This window comes from Melospiza melodia, chromosome 1, assembly GCF_035770615.1.
Source record: "Melospiza melodia melodia isolate bMelMel2 chromosome 1, bMelMel2.pri, whole genome shotgun sequence".
Lineage (NCBI taxonomy): Eukaryota > Metazoa > Chordata > Aves > Passeriformes > Passerellidae > Melospiza > Melospiza melodia.
The window spans coordinates 57,186,098-57,211,620 of NC_086194.1; the positions used below are offsets into that span (position 1 = coordinate 57,186,098).

The following is a 25,523-nucleotide window of genomic DNA, read 5'->3' on the forward strand; positions in this document are numbered from 1 at the left end:
CTTGTCTATACTATAATGCATCAGTGTCTTTAGGAGGAGGCTATTGGAAATCATATAAAAAGTCTTGGAGATATCCAGGTAGACAATGTCCACAGCTTGTCCCAACATCAAACAAGCACGTTACTTTCTCATAGAAAACTTAGTGTTTTCTTTGGAAAAAAATTACTAATCTGCATCCAGCCAGTCTTATCTAAAAGATGTGCAAAGAACTGCAAGCCCTGAAAAATCAGTCCTGACAGTGATCTTTGCTCATCAAAGATTTGCTCTGAGAACCGAGATCTCTGGAGAACTGCAGTGAGAAGCATTCTTGTGCTCAAGGGGTTTTTAGTTGGTGCATAGAAGTACCCAACAAGCAGGGAAAGGTCTCATGAAAAGTCACTGGAATCAAGATATTAATTCACTAAGTTCTTCTTGGACTATAACTTTTCCATCGAGACTCAAATTCTCCACAATTTATGTTAAAAAACTGCAATCTAAACAAAATCCAAACTTAATTAAAGAAAGTAAAATGAGAGGCTTTTACAGTCATGACATAATATATGAAAAGTGCAATGTGTTTTGTCTTTTTAAAATTTCTTCTCAATTTTTTCCTCCAGGGTGACAAGGAAGCAGAACTAGGGCTGCCCTTCTCTCCTCTATGTGATCGGACATCTACTATGGTTGCTCAGTCTCAAATAGGTATGTCCCTTTTGGTGCATGCAAAGTAGCATCTTAAAAGAAAAACTTCATCTTCTCAATAGTACTAAGATCCTAGTGATATAATTTGGATTTCTGTTAAAGAGAGGAAATAAGACACAATGGCATTATTTTCCCCAGATCAACAATTCAAAGAAGAGCCATTAAATTTATGGTGATGGTTCCAATACAGTAATCAAATTACCTCTGATGTGTTTGCAGAAATAACTACAGTACCTGGTTATGACACTTACTCCATGATTTCATGATTTGTGAAGACAGGGCACACATGAGAATATCATGTGAATGAATGTCGTTGGTGTACATGAAAAGGCAATGCCTGCTCCTTTGATGACCTGGACAAAATATTTTATTCCTTTCACCCTTTCCCTCCCGATGCTTTAAACCAAACATTATTTTTCACTGAATCCAAGCAACTTGCAAATCTTTTCCTGTGCCCGCAATTCAGAAAAAGAGATCTTTTTACAGACTCACTAACAGCACTTTCTCTACCTCTTCTTCAGTTACTGAGTGAAAAAGCAGGGGAAGCATGAGGCAACAAGCCTCACATTTAGTGAAAGAACAAGAGGCGCTAGTAAAACTATTCAGGGGGCTTCGTACAATGAAGAGAACATGGAAAAGGTGGATTTGTGGGTGGATTTTATACCTTTGAAGTAAGTGAAGAAGGTAGATGAATATGTTCCAGCCTCAACTGGAGAATAGGTAGCTAAATGGAATGAAAAGGGAAAGATAACATGGACACTAAAATTGAGAGAACTGAAAAAACCAGAAAGATAGAAAACATATTAAAGAAAGCAAACAAAAATTTAAAGCAAGAAATTTCTCTCAAATAATGAAAGAAAGATTTCGCTGAATCTAGGAAACTATAAATTCATATATTTGGCTAAGAGCTATTTCTGTTTAAAATTACTTCATTGTTCCTGGTAAGCAAGCCATTATCTCAGAGACAGCATCCCAGACTTTTCTGGCTTTGGAAATTTAGACAATTCACCTAAGAATCTGAGTCTGAAGAGCCCTATACAAGCCTGGCCTGGTTACCAGGCTTGTAGCATTTACTCCTCTGGAACAATAACCTACCAGAAACTGTGTGTTCTGCCAGTAGCTCGGTGGAGGAAAGCAGCAACAAAACTTGAAGTGCTACAGTCTCAGATGAAACTCATGTTGAAGACTCCTGGACATAGGCTTATTTCTGTGCTGTGGGAGAAGAAAAACTCTCCCTCTCTGATTGCTGTGAGAGAAGTTACAGGTAGATACTTCTCTTACACATCTGTTTTATCAACTTTCAGACATGTTCCTCACTCCTTACAGGGAAGAGGAGTTTTGCCTTCCCCAGGGTCCCTCCACATAGGGTTGTGTATGCTTGGGACCCCGTTCTCCTGGTCCTCTCCTTTCCGGCTCCTTTGCTCAGAAAGACCAGAAGAGGAAAGAATCTTGTGTTCTGATGCCCCTTGTGTGAAGCTACTGAAAAATTATTGTTATATTAAACCATCAGAAATACAATTTACCATAGAGGCACTTGTCAGTAGGCAAAGGCAGGCTTATTTAGTCATACATTATTTTATTTGTGCAGTTTAGTAATCCATTGACATTAATAGACTACTCTTTATTTTTGCCTTCTACCACTGTAAAATTATTAATTTCTCAGTCTGCTGCACTTTTTGACAGTGTCTTTCTTTATGTCCCTTTTGTTAAATTGCAACCACCTATTTTCTGGCTATCTGCTGAGATAAGACTTTCAAAGTTGTAGGGTAGATTCTCAGACAAATAATCTCCTTTCATTTATTTATTTACCCAATTAATAGTCTTAAAAAATGTTTCCTGGAATAGTAATTACATTTCTTTGCAGGAGTAAGTTCTTACTGAATTCCAAATTGTGCTATTATATGGTTGGACTTTACAATCTTAAAGGTTCTTTCCAACCTTAGTGATTCTATGACTGTCATCTGCACTAAGGACTAAGCCATCAATTCTCACAAATTAAAAGCTTTCATTCTTAGTGAAATATAATTGTGCTTTTGGTTCTATCAAGGACACAGCCTAGAAATTGTGTTCTAGTGGCTCAATTTGTTTGTAGTTGTTGGTTTGCTGCTGTAAGGTCACTGTAGATGCAACAACAGTAGGCACACATTTTCACTAATTAAAGATTCTCACACAGATGGCAGGGTATGGCAGTATGGTTGATAAAATTAAGCAATCCAACAGAAAAAAAACTCCTCAAAGGAAAGAATGTGTTTCTCCTGTTGTGCCAGGTTATGAAAAAATTGTTCAGTTTAAGCTGATAAATAAAAACCCAATGAATATAAATTATTGAACTTTATTTTGAAAACCTATTAATGTTAACAATGATCACCAATTTATCATCCCTTTTCTTATTCAATAGAATGAATATGGCAAGTGTTTCTGTACCATTGTGAAGTACAAAAACTGGTAGAGTTATGTTTGGAAGTCAAGCTGCTTGTTCATAGTGGGGGAGAGAAAAAAAATGCAAAGAAAACCGGACCAAGACTTTAATATTTTCCAACAAGCATATCAGGAGCTAAAACCTCTCTGGCTCAAACTCTAGGAAACTAGTGTAACTGAAGATCAGCCTTTATTGTCACTGTCCTCTTTTCGCAGCTGATATATGCAAGAGTATATTTTTTTGTCCTTTTACTATCAAGAAATAAAAATGTACTTTCAGAAAACAGTGGATGAAGGCTAATGAGTGCATGCTGCTGATTTTTTGTTTTATGGTGAACTTTAGAGAAACTGTCCTCTATCCATTTTTTTCAATGTTGGTGTTCACAGGTATAGCGAGTGAACACTAGGCATATGCCTGGAATTCACTCTTAACATGCAGTATTAACTGGTGAAATCATCTTAGTCTCTAGCATACAGAAGTGTTTATCATGTTCATTCTGTTGAAGGAGAAAAATGTTAAACTGGTCATTACCACTAATAGGTTTTAAAACTCAGGCTAATTTGATATTCAGGGTTTTAAATAGCAAACTAAAATACTGTGTTTAAATCTCAGTGTCTTCAGGTAAAGAGGAAGAGGAAACAAGGGGAGCAAGGCATGTGGGAATATGGCAAAAGTTACATAATGCTTAATAAAGTCCTAATTTCTTTTTCTACAATAGCAGATTATGATTCCAACTTTGTTATAATCCCTATTTTAAAGTAACAGAGTTGAATAACTTATTAATGTTACAGGTAATAGAGGAAAAATATGCCACTTACCAAAGAAAAGTTGTCCTATGTATTTGAGTTTGTTTACTTGTGGTCCCTTTTGGGACCTCTGCTCACCTTTTTTGATGAGATGCAAGACCTGTCACAGGGAAAACTTGATTCTTAAGCACAACTGTTTAATGTGTAACTGTTCAGTATCTCAGGAAACAGATCCCACCATCCTGCTGCTGAAGTTAGTGATGCATTCATCTGTCTGGTATCAGAGATTTGCATGTCTCAGGGTTTTTAATGGTGGAGGAGCAAATGGCAGTGGTATTACTTGCTGAGCAGAATCACAAGGTACTATGACTTGGGTTTCTTTGGTCATTAAGAGGTAAATAAGTTTTTGAGTGAAGGAGAATGGAAGAGACATATAGACAGCCAGACACACAAATGCCACAAAGGCGTAAATCAAGTTCTCATTATCCTTATGATTTCTGTGGCACATTTAACACTGTTCTAAGTTGGTTGCTTAAAAAAATTACATTAATTTTGCAGGGACTATCAGCATTGTGGTCTAGCATAAAATTTTCTGTTCAAGTTTTATACTGCATGCATTTCTGATTAACTACCTGGGAATTCTTTTTTTCTAAATTTTACTAGATAAGACTGATACAGTGTTATGCAGGCATGTGATTCACATGTACAGATAAGACTGCATGTGTCCCCAGATTTACAGCCTATAACATAAAAGTAACATTTTTTATTTGATTGTCATGAAAATACACCTAATAGTCCATCCTTTTCAAAACTCAGCAAAAAGATGGGGAGGGAAATGGAACTAGCAGGATACTTAACTTCTTTGCACTCAAGATGTGGATTGAAGCATGAATTCAGGTGCCTGAACCATATGATCACTTCTTTTGCTGTTCATGTTATCATCAAGAATCACCAGTAGCATATAAATATATCATGACTTGCCCAGAAAAATTAAAATATTGTTAATGAAAAATTAATTGTTAAAAATTTAAAAATACCTAAAATTTGTAATAGTGGGGGTTTGTAACAGTAGTAATTGTAACCTGAATTTCAACGTACCTTAGGAGGGATCAAGGACTTTGTTGTTTTCTTGGCTACCTGCAGCACTAAGTAATTTCATAAATGAAGTACTAAAAGAATTAGGGAAATATGTAAGCTACTCACTTCCACACTTTATTCATGTATCTTGGGTTGGAAATGGAAGATGTGGTTTGGGGTGTATATTCTATTGCCATCTGTTAGAGGTGGAGCAGTTATCTTCTGTTAATTTGGCCACCTGTTAAAACCAGGTGGGACAGTTTTCCTTATCTCTTCCACAACCAATCCTCCCTCCAGAAAATATCTTCTGTTAAAGGACCATTGAGTCTCACTGCATGACTGATAAAATTACATCATCCCATTGTGAAATGCTCCACCCAGGGGGAGGAACCAGGCATTTCTACCTGGATATGATCTGAGATTTGAAACACCAGAGTCAGCCTTTCCACTGGATTCCCTGAGGAAGACCAAGCCCATCTTCACCACCACTGGATCTTCAGAAGAAAACTACACCTTTCTACAGGATCACTGCTTTCAAAAGAACCATATCTATCACTTCAGGATGACTGCAGCCACCATTTAATCAGACTACTACCACCACCCTGACTGACAGTGAGTCAGGTCATATTCTGACTCTGTCAGTGTTGTTTTGTATTACTGCATTTTTACTTCACTTTTATTTTTTGCCTAATAAAGAACTGTTATTCCTACACCCATATCTTTGCCTAAGAGCCCCCAGTTTCAAAATTATAATAATTCAGAGGGAGGGAGTTTACATTCTTTATTTCAAGGGAGCCTCCTGCTTTCATTAGCTGACACCTGTCTTTTCAAACCAAGACAAATTTTGGCACCCAACGTGAGGCTTGAGGGCACTGAGAGAAAAAGGGTAGAAAAAGGAATAACAATTCTTAAATATATAATTTTTGTGTGCTGGACATAGAGACATAGAAGGCTCTTTAGGTGTCATATTATGTGGTCTAGCTTACCCTGGTAAGGGTACGTGGTCATGACTATATTTCTCCCATTTGCAGGGAGAAATATCAAATCATGGGTCCTATAACTAAGGCTACTGTGGCTGTTATCCAGTTTATGGGTTAATAAGGTGAGAAAATCATGGATTTTTAACTTCCTCTGGAAGGCGGACGCATCACACACTAAGTGTATTTTTCGAGAGTTACTACAATAATGGTACTTACTGCGACTAAATTACAGTGGGGCAAATTTTCTCCCAACCCTTATAACAGCTCTGGGTCTGCCCCACCAGTTTCCAATGATATCATACACGGCTAGTGTTTCTGATATGCCCATTCTATTTAGCATTCAGAGATAAGAGAAGATTGACTTGGATAACCACCCTGATATCTACCCCAGAAAATAGGGATGCTGCCCCCGAACCTGCTGCTGCCCCAGAGACTAGGGATGCTGCCCTACTGCATGACCCTGCCCCACAGCCTGCCTTAGAAATTAACCACCCAGACTGGGTGGTAGTTCTGGTGAAGGAGATAGCCAGGTGCTGAAGGAGTAAATTTCCCCAGATGGTGAGAAGCCCTCCTCCTGCCTCAAAGAAGGAGAGTCTAATACTGCAGCAGTGAAACCCACAAATGCTACAACTTTCCAGGCTCCAGATGAACTGCAAGGGCAGTCACAGCCAGCAGCAGTCACCCCTGTGGAAATGAGGAAGTCTAAAATGAAATCAGTGCACCCAGATAAGGATAAGAAAGGAGGGCCCTTGCAAGCCACAGGAGAGTCAGAGATTGTGATTATTTCCGAGTCCTTGCCATAGGAAAATCTCTGTAATCTGCACAAAGACATTGTACAACAGGAATGTGAGGCATATACAACCTGGTTACTTCAGGTCTGGGATCTTATGGGTACAGGCGTGCAACTGGAAGGTGGTGAGGCCACCATCAGGCCAGGAATTCAGGGTCCTTGACCCAGGACTCAGGTGTGAATCAGATATTCGTAAGGGAACCAGGGTCCCTTTCCTTCTGGGAGCAGCTTTTAATGAGTGTAAGAGAGAGGTTTGTCCACAGAGAGAAAATGCAGGAGTATCATCATAGAATGCACTGCAAGATCCTTGAGGAAGGGATCCAAGAGCTGAGAGAAGTGGCAGTACTGAAAGCACTCTTTGGGAAGGACGGACAGCGTGATAAAGACCCTGTCAAGGTCAGGAACACAGGGCAAATGTTTTGAAGTCTGGCAAATCTAGGGTCAGCTCAATACATCATCTTCATTGCAATGATTAATGCCAATAACAACCGAGAGACAGTGCGTTCTGTCACCAACAAGCTTAGAAATTGCGAGAGTATGATCAGTGGCCCAATGCAGGCTCATGTCTCTGCCATGGTTATGGATCTTGAAGAGGAGTTTAAAAGGAGATGAGGAAGGAGGTGAGGAAGATTAATGCAGCACCAGTGCAACTCATAGGCCCCAAAGTCAGAGCCCAACATCCCCCAGCTAGAGAGAGGGTACACTCCACAAGCTGACCTCTAGTTCTTCCTGCACGACCATAGGGAAGACATGGGAAGGTGGGATGGGAAACCTACTTCTGTCCTGGCAGCATGGATTCATCAACTCAAGGAGGAAAACACTAACTGAGGGAGTTCCAGAAAAGTGAAGGTAGCCTCAGCCTCCCATGACTGAGCTACTGGGTATGATCAGTCAGATCCCCTTGAAGGTATGTATGCCCAGGAAAGAAATAATAACCGGGGCTACAGGGGCCCTGCCTCTAGCCAGGAAGAGGCACAGGAAAACTGAGCCTTTTGGATGGTATGAATCTGACAGCCTAACACATCAGGGCCACAAAAATATGAAGCGTTAGTTGATACTGGTGCTCAGTGTACCCTAATGCTACGTGGGGGCAGAACTGGTTTCCATTGCCAGAGTAATGGGGGGATCACAGAAACTGACCCTGTTAGAAGCCAAGGTGAGCCTGACTAGGAAGGAGTGGCAGAAACATCCTATTGTGACCAGCCCAGAGGCCCCATGTATTCTGGGCATAGACTTTCTCCTGAATGGCTATTACAATGACCCAAAGGGACTCAGGTGGGCGTTTACAATAGCTGCTGTAGAAGCCGAGGACATTAAGCAATTAAACACATTACTGGGACTGTTAGAAAACCCATTTGCAGCAGGACTTGTGGAGGTGGAAGAGCAACAAGTACCAATTACCACCTTGACTGCGCACTGCTGGCAGTATCTGATGAATCAAGATGCTGTGATCCCCATCCACAAAATGATCCATGAGCTGGAGAGCCAAGGGGTGGTCAGAAAGACCTAATCACTCCTCAACAGTCCCATTTGTCCTGTGTGCAAGTTTGGAGATTGACTGTAGACTATCATGGCTTGAATGAGGTGACTTCACTGCTGAGCGCTGCCATGCCAGATATGCTGGAACTTCAAACAAGTTCAAGTCCAAGGCAGAAAAGTGGTATGCCAATATTGATGTTACTAATGTGTTTTTCTCCATTTCTCTGGCCACAGAGTGCAGGCTTCAGTTTGCCTTCAACTGAACGGGTGTGCAGTACACCTGGAACAACTGCCCCAGGGGTGGAAACACAGCCCCACCATCTGCCATGGACTGATCCCAGCTACAGTGGAAAAGGGTGAGGCTCCAGAACATCTGCAGTCAATCAATGAAATCATTATGTGGGAGAACACACCAGCAAAGTGTTTGAGAAAGAAGAGAAAATCATCCAGATACTGCTGGAAGCCAGCTTCGCCATCAAGAAGAGCAAAATCAAAGGACCTGCCTGAGAGATCAAGTTCCTGGGAGTAAAGTGGAAAGACAGACACCATCAGATTCTCACTGAAGTCATCAACAAGATCACTGCGATGTCTCCACCAACCAGCACCAACAGGCTTTCCTGGGTGCCATATGTTTTTGAAGAATGCACATTCCTGAATACAGCCCAATTGTGAGCTCTCTCTACCTGGTTACCTGCAAGAAGAATGATTTCCAGTGGGGCCCTGAGCAGCAACAAGCCTTTGCCCAGATCAAGCAGGAGACTGCTCATGCAGTAGCCCTCGGCCCAGTCAGGTCGGGACCAGAGTGAAGAATATGCTCGACTCCGCATCTGGGAACCATGGCTTGTCCTGGAGCCTTTGGCAGAAGGTGCTTGGGGAGATTTGAGGCTGACCACTGGGATTCTGGAGCTGAAGTTATAGACGTCTGAAATCAACTACACTCCCACAGAAAAGGAAATCTTGGCCACCCATGAAGGAGTTCAAGTGGCCTCAGAGGTAACTGGCACAGAAGCACAGCTCCTCCTGGGATCCCAACTACCCATGTTGGTGTAGATGGTTAAAGGAAAGATTTCCTGTACCCACTATGCCACCTACAATTACACGGAGCAAGTGGATTGCCCTCATCACACAGCACACCCACACTGGAAACCCGAATCACCCTGAGATTTTAGAAATAATTACAAACTGGCTGGAAGGTGAAAACTTTAGTTTCACTGATTAAAAGGAGCAAGAACAAGTGATATGGGCTGAAGAAGCTCCACCATACAACCATCTACCAGCAGAGGAAACACACTACGCTCTTTTCAGTGATAGTTCCTGTGAAGCAAATGTGGAAAGCAGTTGTATGGAGCCCTACACAAGTTGCACAAGCCACCAAAGGAGAAGGTAGATCAAATCAATTTATTGAACTCAAGGTCATTCAGCTGGCTCTGGACATGAAAGAAGGAAAGAAGGAAAGAAGGAAAGAAGGAAAGAAAGATAGAAGTGGCCAAAGCTATACCCTTATACCAATTTGTGGATGGCAGCTAATGCTCTATGAGGCTAGCTGGAAAGGTGGAAAAAGGCCAACTGGCAGCATAGAGGAAAACAAATATGGGCTGCCGATGAGTGGAAAGACATTACCACTCTGGTAGAGAAGCTACCTGTAGAAGTCTGTCGTGTAGGTGCCCATGTCCCCAAGAGTCAGGCTAATGAGGTACACCAAATCAAAGAGCAAATAGACCAGGCTGCAAAGATAGAGATGTCAAAGATAGACTTAGATTGGCAACATAAGGGAGAGTTGTTCCTAGCCCAATGGGCTATGATGCCTCAGGTCATTACTACCTATAAGTGGGCATGAGACTGAGGGGTGGATCTAACCAGACAGTATTTCTCGGGTTATCCATGACTGTGAGACATATGCTGAAATCAAGCAGGCCAAGCAAGTGAAGCCCATATGGCAGTGGTCCAAGTACAAGTATGGGAAGGCCTGGCAGATTGACTACATCTCACTGCCCCAGACATGCCAGGGCAAGCGCCACGTGCTGACCAAGGTAGAAGCCACCACTGGATAGTTAGACCTACCCTGTGCCTCACACTACTGCCCAGAAGACCATCTTAGGCCTAGAAAAGCAAGTGCTGTAGAGACATGGCACCCCTGAGAGAATCGAGTCGGACAACGGGACCTGTTTCAAGAGAAGTCTTATCAACACCTGGGCCAAAGAACATGATGTTGAATGGATATATCATATCCCTTATTATGCGCCAGCTGCCAAGAAAGTTGAACAGTGCAACAGACTACTTAAGACTATCTTGAATGCGCTTTGTGGGGGAACTTTTAGAAATTGGGAAATTACCTTAGCAAAAGTCACCTGGATGGTCAACACCCACGGGTCCATCAATTGAGCTGGTCCTGCCCAGTGTGAACTCTTGCACACAGTACATGGAGACAAAGTTCCTGTGGTACACATGAAAGGTATTTTAGGAAAGACTGGATTACTCCCATCTCAGGCAAAGGCAAATCCATCCATGGGATTGTTCTTGCTCTAGGACCTGGTTACACTTGGGTAATGCAGAAAGATGGAGAAGCCCATTGTGTACTACAGGGAAACCTAGTCTTAAGTGAGAATTGTGTGTAAGGTTCCATGGGTAGAGTTTATTGATTTGGGTATGATGCAGATGGTACTAGAATAAGGGGTGGATAATGGGATGGATCTTGAGTTGGAAATGGAAGATGTGGTTTGGGGTGTATATTCTATTGCCATCTGTTAGAGGTGGAGCAGTTATCTTCTGTTAATTTGGCCACCTGGTGGCCAAAAAAAAGGTGGGGCAGTTTTCCTTATCTCTTCCACAACCAATCCTCCCTCCAGAAAATATCTTCTGTTAAAGGACCATTGAGTCTCACTGCATGACTGATAAAATTACATCATCCCATTGTGAAATGCTCCACCCAGGGGGAGGAGCCAGGCATTTCTACCTGGATATGATCTGAGATTTGAAACACCAGAGTCAGCCTTTCCACTGGATTCCCTGAGGAAGACCAAGCCCATCTTCACCACCACTGGATCTTCAGAAGAAAACTACACCTTTCTACAGGATCACTGCTTTCAAAAGAACCATATCTATCACTTCAGGATGACTGCAGCCACCATTTAATCAGACTACTACCACCACCCTGACTGACAGTGAGTCAGGTCATATTCTGACTCTGTCAGTGTTGTTTTGTATTACTGCATTTTTACTTCACTTTTATTTTTTGCCTAATAAAGAACTGTTATTCCTACGCCCATATCTTTGCCTAAGAGCCCCCAGTTTCAAAATTATAATAATTCAGAGGGAGGGAGTTTACATTCTTTATTTCAAGGGAGCCTCCTGCTTTCATTAGCTGACACCTGGCCTTTCAAACCAAGACATCATACAATTTAGATTTTCCTTCATCTCATAACCTTATGTCCACAGAGCTCATCAGTCTGCATTTCCCAACATTCAGATCAGGCCCATATTCATTTCTGTCAAACTATATACTGAAGTAGAAAATATTTTTGTCTTTATTTTCTCTCTCTTTTTTTTAATATTAAAAAATGTGGGAAAAGCATCTAGATCTCTTTTATTGCCAGCAAGAAAAAACCGGCCAAGTGCTGAGGAGAGGGAATTCACAGCAACATATTGATGTTGTAAATAAGGGAGGTTCAAGGTTATTGGTATTATTGCTGTTTCTTCTTTGAGAGAGTTCTTCTTGGAAGGTGAATTTTAAGTTTTATCGAAATATACTAGGAATTTGACTTCAATATCACACTACTCCTCTTATAAAATAAGTCTTGATGAGTTTATGTTCTGATTTGCCAGAATTTCTTTCCAATGTTTAAAAATGTTCCTTTCATTGCATGCTATATTGAGGGTCTTGGGTCAGGGATTAATGTATAATTCAGTTTTCTCTTTCTAGTATTTGCCGGTCCTTCTTTCAAGGTATAATTTTTTTACTGTCATTTACAGTGTGGTCATCTGTATTCACTGAAGCAGAGATTCCACATAAATCTTCCTCTTGCCTGCTTGACTCTGCTTGTGTTTCTGCTCAGGTTTCATTGATTTCATTGTGGAACCCACCTTTACTGTGCTGACTGACATGACAGAGAAAATTGTGACTCCGCTAATTGATGAAGCTTCCCTCTCTGGCCTGTCTGGATTTAGGCGTTCCAGGTGAATAACCTTGCACTCTGTCCCTTCACTCTATGAGTTGCCATTGCAATCAACTGCCCTGATTTCCCCCCTCTTCTGTGTATGTCTTTCTTGTGGCTTAAGGACCCATTGTCAACACTGCAGCTCACCTCGTGAGGTAACTTTGTGCAGGGAAAGTGCAGCCTGGAGGAGGTCCAAGAGGGAGGAGGGTGGCATCAGCCTGAGTCATACCTTCTAAGGCAAGAAGCACAAATGGTTGTAGCCATGCACTCAGATACACTCTCAGTGCTCTCTCAGTCACTGTCAGCGAGAATGTAATGAGAGCAATTGGGAGGAACTTGTTTCTCCACGCCTAGGAGTATGAATGGGATTGAAACAGAAATGATAGCTGGAAAGAATAAGAACACTTTTGTGACAGTATTTAGGGTTATGCAAATGTGCAAAGAATCACCACAATTCACCTGGAGTTTAGGTGTAGGAAGTCTTGGACCATTCAACCTGTACTGCTGTTTTAGAGATAGCACTCTTTTAGTGGTTTAATTGACAAGGCATATCTTGGAATTCAAATGCCACGTGGCTAGTGATCCCTAGAGTAGGGCTATCAATTCAGGATTCGCTCTCCCAGCTGACTTTGCTCTTGGGCAAACAAAGACCAAACACTAATATCTTTCTATGTCAGTAATCTTGCTGTCTTTGTTAAAATGTTCACAATAAAGCATCAAAAGTCAACTGTAGAATCTGTAACAGAAATGAATGCCTAAGCCTCAGGTGAGGTCCCCAAGCCCTTAAATGAGATTTACCTGTGCCTAATACCTGCCATTGGTGAAATTAGGAGATTCCTTCTGTGACATATTTGATTTCTAGAATTGGCTGACTCTCCAGTAATATTTAGGGAGTGGATATACACAAAAATAGTAGTTACAGCACTTAGTGAGAATGAATGCCAAAAAATAAGACGGGGAAAAGCAGCCCTTTATTTCTAATACTGGCTCAGGTTGTACTCTTTACTTTAACATTGGTTGTCCTGGGGTAGGAGAGATAGGAAGGATAAGGGATTCAAGCTTAGTTTTTCCAGGGTAGCTCTGTTATCTGACTTTCAACCATTATTTTTTCTTAGCTGTATTTGAGTGTATGGGATGCTAATTTCTTCTGTGTTTTGTGATACTGTGTCCTAGTTTGAATAGCATTAGTCACTCTGAAGTAAAAAGATCAAGTGTCAAGAGCACTGGGTCCGAAGGAAGTGCCTCACTCAACTGCTCCATACTCACTGAGGACTTCAAATGTTTTAAAGCCACCTGGACTGAGGTGGTGCAGCAGAACAGGGAGAAATGGAAAGCACAAGCCACCAAAGGTAACAGCCAGGGTTCTTAGTGAAAGAATAAAATTATGTTGACCTCTTCTTTCTCAAATTCATCTTCAGTCCAACCATTCTCAAACTGTTAGTTGGAAAGAATCCACCTATTGAGTTCAATGACCCACTCTGAATCCAGAAAGATAGGAACATTGGGATTCATCTGTGCCTTATATTCTTCTTGTGCTGTGTAAATGTACATAACAAAGAGAATGTGAACAATGGGAAGAGAAAAAAATTTAAAGGGAATTCCCCTAAAGTCACAGATCAGACTCAGTGGGTGCAAAAATAGTTGGAATGGTATTTGTAAATCTATATTTATCTATATTTATAGATAAATATAGATATAGATAAATTTAAAAGATATATAGATAAAAATATATATAATTTTATTTATTTATTTATTTATTTATTTATTTATTTATTTATTTATTTATTGTTCAGGTTGCAAAGGGGTGGTACTTTTAGAGATGGATGGTAGTTGGGGGATAGTTCAGAGGAGAAGGACAGAATATTCTCTATTCACAGCTGGTTTTGTATTTCTGGTGATAATTTGGTAAATTAATTAGGAAGCAAGCTGAAACGGTGTGTGGTGTCATCGGTCTGGGAAGGACTGCTAATATTTCAGAAGAATATGAGGGCTGTGTTGGTTGAAGGTTGACTAGGGTTCAATACTGTCATGAAACTGAAAAACATCCTGACCAACATCCTACCATCACTGAAAAAAACCAAACAACAAATCAAAGCAACACTCCCCACATACACACACTAAAAATCCCCCCAAAAGACTTTGCTTCTAGGACCCCTTTGGCATTCTTCTCACCTTTTCTGCAGTGACAAGGCCCTCAGTGTTATCCTGTTTCCAGTTTTGGCCACTGCAGTTGAAAAAACATATGAACCAGCTGTAGACAAAGCAGAGTACAGCAATGAAAATTATGATAACTTGTTTATTGCTAAGAAGGTGTATAGCTGAAAGCAGTTTTTTGAAGACTACTGCAGCTGCAAAATAAGGAAATTATTTTTTATTCAAATATCCTGGACCATTAAGAGGAGAAACAAGTGGCAGGTTATTATAGACATTATTATAATGTCTAATAAGTTAGACATTACCAAATCTCTATTATTTGAGATCTTTCGGAAATACTGAGAGCCATCTTTTGAGAATTATTTAGGTACAAATTTCCCTCAGCTCAAGGGTATGAATGATTGTGCAAGGTATCTTAGAGCCCCTAGGTGATTTAGACCAGATTTGGAGCAAAAAAAAAGAAGGAATAGGTCACTGTTTTTTCTTTTCTCCATGAAACTGTGATACAATTTATTCTCTGATCTGAATGGTTGTTGCTCAATCCCTTATTTAATGGAGTTGTTCTATTTCATATAAATGGAAGGAGTTTGATTTTAATGTAATATGTGACTGTGATTTAGGGATTTGGCACAGTTCTCCAAAGTGTCAGAGCAGATTTTTTTCTCTCCAATTGAAAGACCTGTCTTAAGATTCAGGAAATCATGTATTATTCAAAACAAGTTTTCCTTTGTGATTAAAACTTGCCATTTAGGAAAAACTCTTCATGGGCTTTCCATGAAGATGAAAACAAAAGCATAATTTAAAATCTATTTCCCAGGGAATTTTTTTTTTGGTTGTTTAGTTTTGGTACTTTTATGTTTGTTTGTTTGTTTGTTTTTTTCCCTGGTGTGTGTTTTGCGGTATTTTTTTGCTTGTTTTTGTTTTTTTGTGGGTTTTTTGTTTGGTTGGTTTTGTTTGTTTTTTTTTGTTTTAATTAATACCTAGCAGTTCCCTATGGACCAAATTAAAGCTAACGAAAAAAGCAAAGCATGTAACATGTTCAGTGTCTTGCGATATAAAAGTGATGGGTGAATGAAGTTACAATACAGGTAACTAGTTTTAAGAATTTAATTTCACCATGTACCATATATATTTTCTTGACTAAGCATAAACAGTATAAAGATGCTATGTGCAAGACAGACTTGTGAGTGACTTTTACATAATTTCTGTGTTTCTAGGTACATTTACAGTACAAGCATGCATATTTTTTACATCCTGAAAGAGTTATACAAGAGTTATACAACTCTTGTATATCTATACAAGAGTTATAGCCCAGAATATCTTTGTATGGGCTAAGGACTAATTAACTGGTTTTGCACTCCACTTGCCCTCAGTATCTTTGCTCAGCTGCTATTTTCTATTGACTTGCAGCAAGTTTTCTGCATCACCCTCCTTGCCTGTCTTGTAGTAAGGCCTACCACACAGCAGGGGCTTAAATTGCTGACCCTTGACAAACTGGTGTCTTGCAGTCAAGATGCCTTGCCAATAAAAAAAATTATTATTAAGAGAATACAGAAATATTCACTGTTTGTTGACAGCAAGTAGTAATTTGGGGTTAGAAAGGAAGGAACCTATTAGCGCTATTTTTGTAGCTAATAGTATAATAAATTATTTATAAAATACTGTATTCCCTTTGGTAATGGCATTGTCCCTAGAAGCCTCAGTGAGCTGTTTTTAACCTATGATATTTATAAAAATTTCTCATACTGTTTGATAAAATTGAGATCATTACTGATTGGGGTTTTTTTGCCTAAATGGTCATCATGAAAGAGCAACAAACAAAAGAACTGACAAAACAAACACTCTAGTGTACAAAGCACCATTTAGATAAAGTATTTTCTGACACTACTTTTGACAAGAGACACTTATCCAATGGTGTTGTAGCAGGTCCAATTCTCCTGAGACAAAGTTCTGTCCTGTAGTTCAGGTGCAGAATAAAGCTTTTTTTTTCAGATCTCCAAATGAGAGGAATGCTTCTGTATGCCATGAGACCCTGAGATTAGCTCAGTTGTTTAGAGCAGAGCTTGACCTCTGAATGGCTCATTCACTTAAGAGTTGCATTCTATGGATCCCTTCGAACTCAGAATATTCTGTGAAATCTGTGAGACATCCCTACAGCCTTCAGTAGCTAGTATCTCTTTTTGCCATTCAAGAATTTTGGGTTCACCTTTTCAAGGTGAACTTTAAATGGGAAGAAAAGGACATACACATAAAATACATTTAGGACAACCAGGGTTGTCCCTGAAAACCAGTTGTTTTTAGAATATTTTGTTAAATGTCCTCTTATGTTCTTTTTCCATTCTCAGATCAGTTCCTGTATTTATCTAAGTAAATTTGTTTGCATGTGAAAAGCTGAAGTAGATTTAGATACGTGAGTTGTGCTTGTCAAATTGACTGATAGCTGTGACTTCTTTCCTTGCTTGGATGCCCTTTTTGCTGAAGATGCAGAAGAAAAGGCTAAGAGAGAAGCAGAGGAAAATGCTTATCAGGGAACACATGAAAAGGAAAGAGATGAACATGATGGGAAGCCAGGTGAAGATGTCACAGAAGCAAAGACAGAAGAGAGTAAAGAACCAAATCCTGGGGAAAGCAAAAGGACAGATTCCAGTAAGAATCCTGTAAATGGCACTTGGCAAAGTGGCATGAGCAAGCATGAAGCCTATCAAGGGAAAAATGCAGCTAGGACAGATAAGAAAATGGATCTTCATCATACTGTGGGAGAAGAGAAACAGCATGTCCAGAATGGTGAGTTCTCTTCTTCTACTTCTCTACTTCAAAACCTAAATCCAGCCCTAAAACCAGTAACTCACTTTAGTGATAGGGGAACCTGATGCCCTGAAAAAGCACTCCTGGGCCCAGAGTCTCTTCCTGAACATAGGCATAGTCACCTACATATGGGAATCAGAAACTAAATTAAATTCCAAGTAGTGTTCTTCTGTAGATGGGGTTCATCATCCTTGCTTGGAAAAAGGAAAAATTAGTTTTTTCATGGAACTGAAGTATCCTCTTATTATACAGAGCATGAAAAGCTGAAACAAATAACCTGCTTTAATGAACATTGTCATTGCTTGAGTAACTGATAGGAGAAGGCAAAGTTGGCTTCTAAACTCATTCTAAAGCAAATTAAATGCATCTTTGATTTGAACCTCAGAACAAAATATGTTTTGGAACAGAGAATTTTTCTCCACTCTTTTTTTAGGATTTATTTTATCTATCCTTCCTTTGTTCAGTTTTTTTTTAATGAGGACAACCACTAGCCTTTATTTTTTGAGGGTTGTTTTCACAGAAATTTTATTCCAGTTTTTTTAACTTGCTGTGGAACTGAGTTAAAATAAGAATCCCATTCTGGACCCAAAAAAAAGGTGGAAAAAATGTTTGAAAATTCCATTAAACATGAAAAAAAACTTATTAAACCCAACAGAAGAGATCCCTGGTCTCTCGGCCATTACACTGTCCTTTCCTGCACAGCTCCTGCTCCCTGGAGCCAATATCAAAAAATAGCATTACAGCCACATGTGTCTTGTCACAAACTTGGCTAGTATCATGCAGTCCAAGAGCAGCAGTAAAACCACTCAGAAGCCTCTTTTTAGAAAAAGACTGAATGGGCATTTAGGCTTTGAAAGTCCAGGCTCAAGCAGTGAGTTTAGATGGCAGGAGATGCAGAAATTCTGTTTAAAACATTCCTGATATTATTCTTAGGGTTGCAGGTCCAGTAATTCCTTTTTAATTAGGGTTTTTTTTAGAATGGAACTGTTGCGGGATCAAAGCTGTCAGTCTCTCAAATGTATGGGATGTTTCTTCAGACAGTGTTACATGTGTGAACATGAATGGGCCCCTCGGGAAGACAAAAAGGTCAGGGACATATGAAATGTGAGTTAGACTACACCAGACTTTACTTCTGCAATCTTTCGTTTTGCCTGCTTCTAGCAATGTGGGAACTAAGTGTGCTCTAGTGATTTTGCTAGTACTTTTTTCGACAGTCTGTCCCTGCTGCAGGTGTCAAAAGTGCTCTGAAAGGAATTATAATGATTTCTGAAAACTAGTGTCTTCCTCAGGAAAAGAAATTCTTCTCCTTTATTTATGGGATAAGGCCTTTATGAGGAGCAATCACTGCAGAGTCTCTGGGGACTGATGAAATCTTAACATTCATATGTCTAGATTTACCACAGCTTCCTTTATGCCTACATGTTAATATCTCATCTAATATATTTGTCTGATTATTTCTCTGCCTCTGTAATCTCTTTCAAAAAGATCATTATGATAATTATTCTGCTCTGCTGCTGGCAGGGTAGATATTACATTACTTAAAAGTCCCCTTTTCATAATATTCACTGAAAGTTCAGAAATTGTGTTATGCAGTGAGTTTAAAGGCTCTCTGTCATACACTGCCTTGTGCTTTCTCTGAGAGATCAAGCTCTGAAACAGTGCATGTGTAGATGTTCCTGCATTTTTTCCTGCACGCACTTAGGGTCAAGCAACTTTTTAATGCAATGGTTAAAAAAGGTTTGTTAGCTTATCATTACCATCAGCTGTATGATGGTGGAAGAAATGCAAGAATACTTTTGTGCATATTAGTTTCAGTTGAAGACTATGCCATTATTTTTTAAGACCACCTTAATCAAACAGACACCTAAACTTGTTTGGATCTGCTCATAACCTCTTTGTACGAAGACCCCAGGTCTGTGGAAGTCTAAGCAGCTGAGGAGGGTGCTGCTTGTCCTGTATCATCTTACATTCATTTTTTTTTTCATCCACACAGTGAGCTTAGGAAGATAAACATGAAAAATTTTGAATAAATACTGAACAGAACATACTTTAGTTCCATCTTGTTAAATATTTTAGGGTTTGAAAATCATTCCTCTTTTATACTATGATGAAATGTAATTGGAGAGAGAGATTGATCCACTACCATCCAAGAATAATGAATATGCTAATGGTTAAGGCACATTGTGGAAGAGGGAGATCTCATTTCTCTGCAATTTTTCTTTTTTTTGAACTGTTCCAAAAATAAATATCCACTGCCCATGAGTATTTGGAAGGCAGATAATATCCTCTTTAACACTTAATACCTTTAATCTTGATCTAAAGACTAGGAAGTCATTATAGTACCAAAAATAGTAATAAAAAAGGAATAAGCATCACTGTAATACAGCGTCACATGTAAAAATTCTGAAGTGAGACTTTTACAGCTTTTTGTGTTGAGGTGTGCATCACAAAAGGAAAAAGACCATTCTTGCTGTTTGGATACTGCAGCTAAAATATCTCTATTCTGCTACAGCTTTCCATTTAAGATTTTATTTGATCTAGCATTCAACATTCTCATTCAGTGAAGGGGTGGTCTGGTAAGATCTGATGTGCTTTGCTGTATGGCTAATAGAGGACCAAAAAAGAGTCACTCTTGGTTGACATTCCTAGCTTCATAAATTGCACCCCATCTTAAGCTGCTATTTTCATTCTGCATGAACCATTGCTGTGCCAAAGGCCTTGATTTTTTGTTTGCTACGTAGACTCTAAAGGCAATGATCAATGCTAGGATGATTGTTTCCTGATACCAACACAAATGAATCAATAGATAAAAGGAAAATAAGGCAAAATTACATAGGCGCGTTAAGGGTATCTAAGATGGTTCTTTAAAACAGACACTTATGATGAAGCCTTGCAGGTTCTCATTTCTTTGGAAAGCGTGAATGTTTCAGACACTGAAATGAAGCTTATGATCAAGTTTTTAATGGCCAACACGCAGTCAGAGACATTGTGAGTTTGCATATAACTTTAAAAGGTTTTGATAATTAGAAGAAATTTATAAGTGGATTTTTAATCTTGCTTATTTGTAGGAGTTGGATACATGTTTTCTGGTGCTTTGTTCTATGGAAATGAGTTAATTAAGTTCTTTTTGAGCTCAGACCTTTCCTCCTAAGGAACAACATCTCCTTTGGTGTTGCAATTTCATTGAGTTACAAGCATTAAAATGCACTCTGCATGCATTAAAATGCATTAAATGTTTCTTATTGCTTCTTTCTAGGTGAATCAAAGGAAGACAACAAATTGGACAGAAAATATAAGTGTAGTGTGGGGGATGAATCAAAGAAAACAGATGGTAAGGACAACATTTTATTGGATTTTTGACATCTATTTTTATATACAATCTGTTGTTTCCTAAACATCTCCAGTTTATTCTAAAATGAAAAAAATTGTGTGGTAACCAGAAACAAACTTAAACAAACAAACCAGAAACTGTCCTTAGATTTGAAAAATGCCATTGAAGCATTATGAGGGAAAATCATTCCTTTCACATAATGCTTAGTACTACTAAGTTCTGCTGGTAAGCCTTATCCATCAAATTTTGTGCAGAGCCTGAAAGAAAAATCCTGGATTATTAGAGTTGCTTAATGGGAAAAGCAGATTTTTGAGATTCTATCCTTCTGACTTTGTTCTGGCCATATTCTTCTGTCTGTAAGAACAGGACACATTGGACACGAAGAAAGCAGGCTGAAAAAAAAAACAGCTGCACAAGAGATTCTATTAAGGATGCTATTGAAAAGGGAGACTATGGAAATATTTTTAAACTGTAGCAATCCCAAGCCATAGGATGGTTTCATGGGCATCTGGGAATAATTTCAAGTGAGTCTGAGCCTAGTGTAGAAGTCTACAGCCTCAGCAGTTTGGAAAAACATCTCTAAGTTCTTCAGTGTGTTTATACTTTTGCACTTCCTCACCTGTGTACCACAGGCCCATGAGACGGTATCTGAACCCACATTTCTTCAAAGACTATTGCTGAATTATTAGGTAGCACAAGAAATGCAAACAATTTTTTCTAGCATTTTCTTTGTGCATGTATCAGTGAAATTCACTGAAATGTAACTATTCCTAAGTAAGTATAATACAGTGCTTTGTTTTGATAGTCAAACAATCAAAATTATTTAATTTCCTACTGCCCTAGCAAAGTGGTAAGTAGGAAGAAAATATAATAACTCAACTAAACACATAGAAAATTTCATCCAGAAGCATGTATTAATTTCAGACACACGATCATGTACTTTTTCTTAAGAGGCCCCTTACAAATAATTATTTAAAAAATCAGTTCTTTAAAGAGGTCATGTTACTTATATACTTGAGTTAAATGTCTGTCAGGAAAAAGTCTTGAACAAGTACCAATCACAGCTCTTACTGCAGTCATGCAGAAACTAAGGCTAAACACTGAAATACCACGTGACTCTTCAGCTTTTCAGGTGTATGTGCAGTTCCACATGTAACTATCAAGACTCCAGAAAGATTACGGGGCAGAATGACTGCTCTCCCTACTCGGATGGGTGGTGGCTGAGCAGCAGTTGTGCTGGAAGGGTGCTTCCTTGCAGGACCAGGTGAATGCAGAAACACTGGTCCAGAAACGTGGGCTTTTTAGGAGGACTCAAGAGCACCAGCTCAGCCAAGAGAGCAGACCCATGACTCTCTAACTTTGAGGAAAAGGTTACATTTGAAGGCCTTCACTCTCAAGGTCTTAGAAAGACTAGGGCCACGTATTTATTTGGGCTTGAGGACTATGAAATGAATGTGTCACAGTAACTTAAGATTGAAGATTGAGGATGTGAATTTGGTCTTTGCAAGTTGCTTATCTTTGGTGTTATTTATATTCGTTATCTATTGTCCTGTACAAGATAGCTAAGTTAATCTCTTTAGGGAAAAGACTGGTACCATGGGACCAATTGATTACAGCGAATAAGCAATTCTAATCATGCAAAAACAATTTGTAGGCAGACTGCTTCTGTCATTTAGACAGTGTAGAGGCAGATTATAGCTAATTATCTAATTGATGAAAATCAGAAAAAATACTGTGAATTATGCACCTTAGAAAGAAAAACACTGGAATGGCACTTTGCCAAATACTGCACAACCTATTCTATCCATTACCCACTCCAGAGCGAATCTCCTTACCAGCCATGTGAGGGGTGTGGAGAACGGAACATTTTCCATGGATAATACATAGCTGTTGGCAGACTACTAAAATGTTTACTTGAACATATGCTTTCTCTTGTGCCAGTGCATGGTCTTTCACACATCACATGCTGGAAAAAAGATTAAAGAATTAGAAAGATTGAGATTATGGCTATAATGTGCTTACCACATGCAATATGCTGCTGGGTGAAACTCAGCCTGGACTATTTTCAGGGTCTAGGGTTCTTGAGTTTCAAAACCTCTCTTCTGTTCTTGGGTTTTACAACCTCTGTTCAGTGTGTAGCTAGGGAATATTTGTATTAAAGAGGCCCATTTGTGTATGTTTAAAAGAGAAGCTTTAGCTTTCTCACCACTACCTTTTTGCATCAGTTGACAACCTGAACCCAACTGACAACACTCTGTCCTACTGCACAGGCATCCTGCACCCAGAAAAGAAAGCTGCAGATAGCATTTTGCATAAATCTTTGTAGGATATGTATCCAAGTTGCTTTTTAAATTATATACAAAGGAAGATATTGTAACATCTACTTATAGACATACATACATGCCACAATAATTCTAATATGTTTGGCCTTCTACTACATGGGGAATCTAGTGACTAGTCTTCTTCTCATGTTAATCTGATCCTCATATTATTGTTGTTGGTTGTTTTTTGGTTTGGTTTTTTTTTTCCTGCAGGAGATACTGCTTGTTATCCACTACTGCCTTTTTTCTCAGTTTCAAGAAAATAAATATGAGGATGCCATTTCACAAATAAAGATACATACCTGTCAGAAACATCATCAGCACAAGTGTTTCCTGTGGGATAGAACATTGTTAAACCATTTTGGAAAACTGAATTTTCTCATGTGAAATCATTGCTTGGCAAGTCTTTGAATGGAAAATTACAAGCAGCCCATGGACATAATTTTTCTTTACTTTCCAAACTTTTTTTAAAATAACATTATTTTCTAATAAAACTAACAGCAAATGAAAAAAAATATTCTTCCCCATCACAGACTTGATGTAAGCAAGAAATTTTTTACAGTAATCATGGCATTACTACTACAGGAACATTATCTCCATTGAGGTGGTAGAAACCTCATTCCTGGAAACATTCAAAGTCAGGTTGAACAGGGCTCTTAGCAACCTGATCTAGTTGTAGATGTCCCTGCTCATCACTGGGGTATTGGGCTATATGGCCTTTAAATGTCCCTTTCAAACCAAACTATTCTGATTGTATGATCCTATGATTAACACTTTCACAGGTGATTTCTACCACATCCTCATTTTTTTTTTTTCCTCACTGGGAAAAGATTCTGCAATGTTAATGCAAAATTTTCAGTATAACTTCTTGTTTTGGGGAAAACAGTCAATTCAATCAAATTACTGTCTCGGGTACCAACTGTACATAAATATAAAGTTCCCTTTTTGTGCGTTTGTCCTAGGAACTTATTACTCTAGTGGTAATGCGCATTTTTAGCATGGAAATATACAGGATGTTTGCATCTTCAACAGCTGGTACATACCGTGAAAGCCTAATGAGCTCTGGCCATGTGATGAGCCCTACTGCCACCTCATGGTCAAATCAAAACGGGTGTTTTGACAGATCTGCTTCAGTACTGCATTCTTCTATGCAGTGCAACACACTAGAATAGAATATAGTCACTATAATATAATGTAATATAATACTACATGTAGACTTTTTAATATATGGACTATATTTCAGATATGGAGGTTTTAGCTTTATTTTGATTTTTTTTTTAAGATATAATGTTGCTTTTAAGTAGTTAAAAGCTTTTCCTTTGAGTTCTTTACATTGCCCATGCCAACATGTAGAGCTACCTTTCAGTCTTAATTTTTCTTGATAATGATTTCTTGATCAGGAAGTTAAATTTTCCTGATTATTAAGTTAAAGCCTTCATTTCTTTCTATCCCAATTATCCCAAAAATAAAGTGGCAGAGTAGCTGGCACAGAATGTTATCTGACAATGCCTTTGGTATAGGAAAATGGTGGTGAAAAGACCCCGTGATAAGGTCTCTACAATTATTCAGAGAGAGTTGAATTAACAGGATTCTTCCCAGTTTCATTCGTCAAAACTTCTCAACCATTGAATAATGACTGTCTTTGCAGCCTTCTGCAAGATGCAATTTTTGTATGTGTCAATCTAGCCAAGACCCCGCCATAGCAATGAGCACTAAGCAGATGTCTAATGAAATCCTGGTTATGTAATATTCATGATTCTGATGTTGTTTTAAAGCAGGTTACTCAAACATATAAATAAAGAGCATGTCTATGTCTCCTTGAGAGAGGTAAAAAGGTAAATTACAGGTCATATAAATAATGGTGTCATTTCTAATTCTGCTTTGAAAGATAAACTGATCTCTCCATTATTTTCAGAAGTAAAAAATCCATTTCAGTTTATAAGGCAAAGACATTATATTTTTCCTTGCTGCTTGATAGTGCTCTGCATATTATGTGTCATCATCCAGCAGCACAGGAAAATTGGAATGACTGTAGTTTAAGTCTACTTACTAAAGACAATTTCCTTCCCTTTCTCACTTCTTTTTTTATGGCCTGTTACCTGAATTACATTAACAGCTATGGCTCCAAGTTACAAATCAGAAAGGCTTGTTAGGTTCTGGAAAAACTTGTTTGAAACATGAAGGAATTCTGCCTTCCCAAAAGACATATTTCACTGTAATCTGTCTCTGCTGAGCAATTGTTCCATAGTATTGCAGTATAGGATAACTGAGGGGGGGTGGAACAGTTTCTGTGCTTTTTAAAATCCTCTTTGTGCTTTTTTGAAAGAAACCGTTTGCCTAATTTAGCAAGTGGCACCTGAAGCAAGCTGGAATTTGCATAGAAGAATGCATTCTGAAGAAGATTTTATGCTGTTTTAATAGCAGATAAACATGATCTTTGATGCTAAGTGCCAAATGCATTGTTAGTATCTAGACAGGGCAAACAGTACATCACCATGGTATGCCTGCTTGGTGAGAAAAGATACGGAATATGTAGAAAGGTATCTTTTATAATTATGCAGATGATTTTGCAACATTTTTGTTTTGTGT

General features: G+C 38.9%; 1 protein-coding gene across 1 annotated transcript in view; it reads left to right on the forward strand.

Annotated features, from left to right (window-relative positions):
• The window catches only part of LOC134429056 (dual specificity calcium/calmodulin-dependent 3',5'-cyclic nucleotide phosphodiesterase 1A-like), a 104,292-nt gene that overhangs the window by 69,054 nt on the left and 9,715 nt on the right, over positions 1 to 25,523 (forward strand). Inside the window, exons 11-15 of the mRNA XM_063176498.1 lie at positions 597 to 678; positions 12,222 to 12,342; positions 13,497 to 13,672; positions 16,965 to 17,261; positions 20,539 to 20,613. Of these exons, the coding sequence (XP_063032568.1) occupies positions 597 to 678; positions 12,222 to 12,342; positions 13,497 to 13,672; positions 16,965 to 17,261; positions 20,539 to 20,613 (751 nt within the window). The remainder of the gene's footprint in view (positions 1 to 596; positions 679 to 12,221; positions 12,343 to 13,496; positions 13,673 to 16,964; positions 17,262 to 20,538; positions 20,614 to 25,523) is intronic.